The sequence below is a fragment of the Gossypium hirsutum genome, chromosome D06 (assembly GCF_007990345.1).
Source record: "Gossypium hirsutum isolate 1008001.06 chromosome D06, Gossypium_hirsutum_v2.1, whole genome shotgun sequence".
Classification (NCBI taxonomy): domain Eukaryota; kingdom Viridiplantae; phylum Streptophyta; class Magnoliopsida; order Malvales; family Malvaceae; genus Gossypium; species Gossypium hirsutum.
This window is the reverse complement of record NC_053442.1, coordinates 23,400,792-23,408,397: the sequence shown is the minus strand read 5'-3', so window position 1 is coordinate 23,408,397 and position 7,606 is coordinate 23,400,792. Positions and strand designations below refer to the sequence as shown.

The following is a 7,606-nucleotide window of genomic DNA, read 5'->3' as shown; positions in this document are numbered from 1 at the left end:
GAATCTCGAAAAAACTCGAAAACAGGGGCCATTTTCAAAACTGCCCAGCATCACATGACCCTGTGACAGATCGTGTGCACCACATGGCTGTATGGTTAGCCGTGTGCCAGGCCGTGTGAAGCACATGGTTGTGTGTGATTACACAGCCTGAACAGATAGATCGTGTGGACCACACGATCTGGCTTATTAGGCTGTGTAGGCCCATTTTTGCCAATTTGAAAGCCTGATTATGGGACTCGGAAATTGGATCCATGGGCCTTTCATAAACTTATAAAAACGTAAAATTTGGTATGTTTCTCATAAGTATGATTAGAAAGCATGATAAATAGGCTTTGATTTGTGTAAGTTACGTGATATGTATGCTCTATAAATTATACATTTCAGTATGCATGCCATACAACTCATTTGATATGTATGAAAGCTAATATATTATTTCATATGCATTTGGGGTGGGTTTTGAAATGATGGAGGAAGTGTATTTTGGTTGTTTTGCTGTAATTCTGGCGGTTAAACCGCAATATCTGTCTGGCAACTCAATTGCACTTATATGAGTGGTATACCACCACATTTCGGTGTGATTGGATGGATGGATTCATGTAGTCCTAATTGAAGTGATTGGTTAGACGGAGATGGTGTGTAGCGGATGGGGGTAGGATTTGTTTTGATATGTTATATGTTCTAAGATTATGAAATATGATTTACATTCTAGAAATATGAAATTCTGATTAGATAATTGCATATGTGAAATCTGTAAATGAAATTCTGTAAATAGGCTAAGGCACACACTAGGCTTCTAACTCACTCGTTTGACGCGTTTCGTTTCAGGTGATCCTCAGACTTAGGATTGGACGGCGACTCCAGAGCTCGATTCAATTATTGTGATTTTAAGTATGTTTTGGACTAAATTATGGAATTAACGAACTTCCGGATTTTTATTTGTTCGTGGACGTTATTATTGGTTTTGACATTTATTTCACAAGCGTACTATTTAAAAATTCATATTTTCATTTAAGGCGACGTAACTTATGGAATTCTATGATTTTAAAAGATAATAATTTTTAAAGTATTTTTCCGCAGCGAAGTTTTGAAATGAAGTACAATGTTTTACAACTCATTCGGTTAAGCATACGGGGGTTATTTAATAAAAAATTATGAAACAAGTTTTCATCTAAGTGTTCACACATGATCTTTTGAATACTTATGCTTTTGATAAATTAAATAACTCTATTACTCTGGAAATAAAAATGAGTTTCCACGTAAACTAATCAATAACGTTTTTTTTAAGGATGTAACCTTCATAATCAGACTGTAACATCTAGGCCGATTTTGGGGTGTTACACTAGTGATTTGGAATGATTGAGGGTGTTACAAGTAGTATATTTTTGTTTACTATTTTTTGTTAGTTTGCATTTCTTATTGCATACTTCTCTACCCTAATTCTTGATTCGAGTTTTCTTTGTGTTGGAAAGAAGAAAAGATAGATGATGATGATAATGAACCAGAAGCTAAAGAAGTTGCAAATGAAGGCGAAAAAGATGGAAAAGAGGACAACACCATTAGTTGTTGGATAGTAGCAAACTCAGAACATTGAATCATTTTCTCTAGCAAGCTTGTAGCTTGTTGTCTATGGAAATCACCAGAACTCTGTAGCAATTGAGAGTACTACCAATAGTTTCTTAGCATATTAGTTGTATAGCTTTGAAGAGATTGCAAATCGTGATATGTTTGCTTTGGAGTAGAATGAGAAGCCAACAAATAGGTTATTAGAGAACTAGAAATCGACGTTGGGTGGCAATAAAATTTTGCATTTGTTAAGGAACAAACCTGACATTTTCTGGGAAATTTAACTTGTTCCTCTTTCCTCTAAATCTTGCAATAGCTTCATCATAAGCTCTTCCAGCAGCTTCTTCTGTATCAACATACCAAGCCAGACTCTTGTTTCTTATTGTGAATCACATATTTTTGCTATCCCTTTCCCTATGGCATTGGTACAAGGTAGAGATTGTTAAAGTTACTAGAAAGAATGAAAAAAATGAGAAGAAAGGAAAAGGAAAAATGAAAAAAAAAGATAAAGAAGAAAAAGAAATGAGAAATGAGTAAAGAGTAGAGAAATAATAATAATAATAATAATAATATGGCGGGGCCATTATTTTAAATAAAATATTTAAAAAATCCATATCATCATATTGTTAATATTTTAACAATACAATGACTAAAATTTTTTTGAACAATTTAGTAATTAAATTGAAAATTTTTATAATTCGATGATAAAAATATAAACACGTAAAAAATTTAGCGACTATTAAAGTAGTTTATCAATTATTTATTCAGTTTGGATCAAATTTTGAATAAAGATTGTAGTAACATGGTTTAAGTTGGGTCTATATAAACCACTATTTAATAATAAACAATATTTTATTTAAATTTAATTAAAACTATAAATATTAATATAATAATATTTGTATGTAATAGTAAAAATAGTATCTATACTCCATAATATTTTATTTTTTATTATTTGTGAACAAGGTTTTCAGAATTAGATTGGTGGTTCTAATAGATTTAATTGAGTAAAGCATTAAAATTTAAAAAAAAATAGAGAAAATTAGTTCAATCGATTCAACCACCCGTTCAATAGGTCCAACCAATTGGTTCAACCAATTAAATTTACCTCAATCAATTTTTGATCTAACTAGTCTGAACAACCAATTCAATTTGGTCTGATTTTGAAAACAGTGTTTTTGAACACTAAATATGAGTGACCAAACTCCCTCAATTGATGCAAACTTAAACAAATGTTTTAATACTTTTTTTTAGCTATAAACTAGTTGGCCTAAAATATCTAGCTCATGTTTTGTAGCCTTGGTGTGAAAAAGAAGAGTTAAGTAACACTTAATAATTTGATGTATTATCTTGCCTTGACAAGTTCGGTATTGTATTATCAACATACTTGTGCTCTGCTTTAAGTGTTATGATCTTAGAGACTAGTCATAAGTCTCATATTTTTTATGTACTAAAATCGGTCTTGGGATTAATATATGGTTGGAAGATGTGGAAGTAGACTTCTTTTCCAAGTATCTGAACCATGTTTGAATCCTAAAGTTGTTATTATTGGGAGGACTTTACTTGAATACCAACTCCAGCCTAAACATGACTTCAAACCATAAAATAGATGAGGACGCTTGTGGTTATACAAAAAAAAATTATATTGAAATATAAGTGTTCACACCATTTTTAACATATGAGGTGTATTTTATAAACAATTCATGATGCCTAAAGGTCCAAAGTGGACAATATCATGTTGATTAGTGTAAATCATGATATTTGGTACTAGAGTAATCTCTCGAATACTAGCAATATGCTAACATAAACAATGAGCTCTCATTGGAATAGAAAAAGATGTTATGATCTTGGAGAGAAGCCATGAATCTCACATGCTAAAGGTGATGTGAACAATTATATGTTAATACCAATTCTAGTATAGTGAAAATAAAATCGTAAAAGACAATGAACCGAAGCGAACAATACCTTATATATCAATATGAACCGTGACGCTAAACATTGCTTTCAAGGCCACCATCTTGTTGGGTCCAACAATTTAGATCTAGGGCAAGGTGGGGGTGTTGTGAAATATGAACAAGATTGGCAAGTGTAAGGTTGAGGCATAGGGGAGAACTGGGGACAAATAGCTTAGTAAAAGGTTAGGGTATCATAGATGCCACCGACAATGACAATGTTTTCAATTTCTACTACACTCAAATGCTATGGTAAAACGGCCTAAAAGTTACCCATCAATCCCTCTACCAACCAATTCAATATTTACTTATATTCAAATTATTATTCATTCAATTTTTTTTAAAAAAATCAAAATATTTTTTTATATTAATTTTACAATCCATAGAAATTGATCATTTAGAGGTCATGGTTGTCTTTACTAACAATGTTATCTTCAATATTGGAACCTCAGTTCTCTCTAGGTCTTACCATTTGACTTAACACTTGTTGGTTTTTTTCTAGTTCATTCATCAACTCAAGTTGAAGTATTTATTCATGGTATAATGATTAATTTAGCCCCTAATGCTTATCTCTTTTATCACTTTGGCTCTAATTCTTGTTTATCACTTTGACCCAAAACTTTCACATTTTTTTTGGACAAAAAGTTGATTGAATGGTTAAATTTTTTACTGGAATAATGCAATTGTCTCTGTGATAGTTCAAGTGCATTTCATAAAAGTTCAATAATAATTATTTAAAAGTTCAACAAATTTTAATAAAAATATATTTTTCTTTAAAAATATTATCCATGTTAACAATGAAGTACAAGTAGATTGCTATGCAATTTGTCACATTAGTGTCAGTTAAAATTTTAACAGTTTAGTCAGCTTTCCTGATAAAAAATTACAGTTTGACTAAATTTTAAAAGTTGAGGGTCAAAATCATCCCAAAATATATAACATTTTGAAGTTTAGTGATTTGATTTGAAAATTGGATAACAATTAAAGTATTGTTGATGAAATTAACCCTATATATATTTAGTCAAGGTAATTTTTGACCTTTGAACTTAGCAACTATGTTCATTTTGATACATGTATTTGTTTTGGGTTCACTTTAGCATTTGAATTTGGTAACTATGTCCATTTTAATTCTTACACTTGAATTTCGGTAAGATTTAATGATGTGATACAAATTGTATTTTTATTAAATATTTATATTTTCCTAGTATAGGGTCAAAATAGACCTAGTTAAGTTTAAATATCAAAACGGATAAAAAATACATTAGTAAAATAAATATAATTACCAAATTGAAGAAATAAATCAAATTGGAAGTTACCAAATTCTAAAGTTGATGTAGAAAAAAAAACTTTAACAATTAAATTTAAACAAAATTATCAAAGAATTAATTTTTTTGTAAAGTATAGACTAGGGAAGCAGGCATGTGGATGAGTGGGGAGCTACAGACCAAACTCCACAATTAACCCGCCTTTGAAATTATTTGAGTTTTGTGACAGAAAAAGGAACAGAAAAAGAAAGAAAGCCACCCCCCCCCCCATTTTCATTTTCACTGCTTATATCATATCCCTTCGTTGGTACAGTACCGCATTTGTTTTATTCAGTCTTCAGTCCATCAGTTTTTCTTCTTTAATTTATGAATAAAGAAAACCCAAAAAAGCAGCCACTGAAGACCTGGCCTTTTGTTTCCCTTTGAAGAAACACAGAAAAGAACCCCCCGCCTTTTTTTCCTCTCTTCTTCACTGAAGAACAGCCATTGAAGATGCCTAGACCAGGTCCAAGACCTTATGTATGTGAGAGAAGAGCTTGGCACAGTGATAGAAACCAACCCATTCGAGGTTCCCTCATTCAAGAAATTTTCAGGTCCCCTCCCCCTCCCCCTCCCCCTTCCCTTTACTTTCTATTTCTTTCATTCACTGTAGTCTTTTTATATATATATATATATATAATGCATTTTTGGTGTTTCTTTAGAGTTGTGAATGAGATTCATTGCTCAGCAACTAAGAAGAACAAGGAATGGCAAGAGAAGCTCCCTATTGTTGTGTTGAAAGCTGAAGAAATAATGTACTCCAAAGCAAATTCTGAGGTAAGAAAATATGAAGTTTCCTCCTCTTTTAAATGAAAAGAATGAACTTTGATAGTATTTTAAAGGCTTTTAAGAGGGTTTTTTTAATGATGAGGGGTTGGCACTTATTGCATAGGCTGAGTACATGGACCTTAAAACACTTTGGGATAGAACAAATGATGCCATTAACACAATCATTAGACGTGATGAGAGTAATGAAACTGGAGAGCTTCTTCAACCTTGCATTGAAGGTACTGTTTTTTTTTTTTTTAATTGAAGCAAAAATATGTGCATTTGCAATGGGGTCTTTTTGTTGCATTTACAATTTATTTACTTTGTTTTGTCGGTTAGCTGCTCTCAATTTAGGCTGCACACCAAGGAGAACATTGAGGAGCCAACGAAATTGTAACCCGAGGTGTTACCTTAATCCGAGCACTCGAGAAGTCGACGACATTGCTCGAGGAAATCCCCTGGCTAACTCGCGTAGCATGACTCGTTGTTCCGGTTTCATGAAACCCGAAACCGTGAATGTGACTCATTTGGGGTTTGAATATCAGAAACATACTAACTATACCACTGACAAGTTTCCTTTTGTGTTTGAGAATGGTTCCCTTCCTATTAATAAGCCATGCTTACCTATAGAGAAGTATCCTCCTAGTTTATATTCAGTGTTTCCTCTTTTCTATGGAAACCGCCTTAGATACGAAGAGATGCAGCATGATCTCAATGTCTTCCCTAAGTTAGTTTCTAATACTGTAGAGCCTTCTAAGACGGGTTACATTCATAACCTCCTGTTTCCCAATGTGGACTCTTCAAATAAGATGAAACACACAGGTGTAACGAATACTTCTAAGCCGCACGAACTTGCCTGCGATCTATCGTTGCGATTGGGCCCTCTTTCAACATCTTCCCCGAGTGTTGGAACCAGTCAGCCTCATGAAATAGGAAAAACCGGTTCCACCTTTGATCTGACACCAGAAATCGATAAAACTAAATCTTCTTTTCTTAGGAGCAAAAAAGACGATCCCTTGAAATCGTCTTCAAATGGGTGTAGCATTGAGGGTGAAGATGTGACAATGAGAAAGGGAAAGACGGGTTACTGTCCGGCAGTGGATCAGCAATTTTGTTTGCCATCAAACCTTCCTTACAGTCATTTAAGTGGAAGAATGGAAAGTGCTGGTTCCTAGATTGTCCTTAAAAGACCCCTTAACATGGCCTTGGTGAGTATACATGTGCTGCTGAAGCTCTTTCCTTTTTTTTTTTTTTCTGTTATCTTTTTGTAGTTGGATAGCTATGTGTTGGTGATCAATGTGTTGACAATGTTTGCAAGAATGTGTATTGTAAATATTTCGAGTGAGTTTCGATTAGATGAGCCAATCAGACAGATAATGTGATGCATGGTAAAGTTTTATTTTGTTTCGTTTAAATAAAAAATTATTTGATCTCTTCCAAAATAATAATAATTATAAATTAGTACATCTATTTTTAATTGTTATAAAATTATTATACTTTTATTTGATAAAAGCACCCTTGAAAACTACAAAGTGGTAAAAGCATAAGAAAGTGTATTTAAAATAGGCTTTTGTGTGACAAGTTCTCGTTAGTTGTAGTGTTGACACTTGTACAGTTTTAACTTTTATATTAACCTATTGTCCATGTGGAAAAGTGGTTTATTTCCCCTTTATCCAGCCTTAAAACTTATCCATTAGAAGATATTTAATCTCATCAATGGACAAACTATATCTCACAAGTGGATAACTTGTCTGATTTGTTTGATTAAGTAGGGCTAAAGCTAATATTTAATGAACGAAAATCTAAAGGGAGAAAAGGCTTTTGTTTGTATGGGGGACAAAGGTCACCTTACAAGAAAACAAATCTAACCATTATTACTTTTAGAGTCAATGTTCTTGAGGTTTCTTATGTGGGTCCCATATATTTGGTCAAATTAGGAAGGGTCGAAATAAGTAATGAATGACTTTGGAGGGGAGGAGTGGGTGCTTTTGCTTTATTTGAGTTCAAACTTCCTTAAATTCG

The 7,606-nt window shown here is 32.8% G+C and overlaps 1 protein-coding gene across 2 annotated transcripts; it reads left to right on the top strand.

Moving 5' to 3' along the window:
* Nucleotides 1-5,105: 5,105 nt before the first annotated feature.
* Nucleotides 5,106-6,939, top strand: LOC107901613 (uncharacterized). Of its 2 annotated transcripts, none has more exons than XM_016827684.2 (4): nucleotides 5,106-5,370; nucleotides 5,479-5,593; nucleotides 5,709-5,823; nucleotides 5,939-6,939. In XM_016827684.2, the coding sequence occupies exons 1-4, from the start codon at nucleotides 5,270-5,272 to the stop codon at nucleotides 6,757-6,759; spliced, it is 1,152 nt and encodes a 383-aa protein (XP_016683173.1). In that variant the 5' UTR covers nucleotides 5,106-5,269; the 3' UTR covers nucleotides 6,760-6,939. The 2 variants fall into 2 exon arrangements, with proteins under 2 accessions (XP_016683173.1, XP_016683172.1); XM_016827683.2 differs by having other exon boundaries at nucleotides 5,924-6,939.
* The last annotated feature ends 667 nt before the right edge of the window (nucleotides 6,940-7,606 follow it).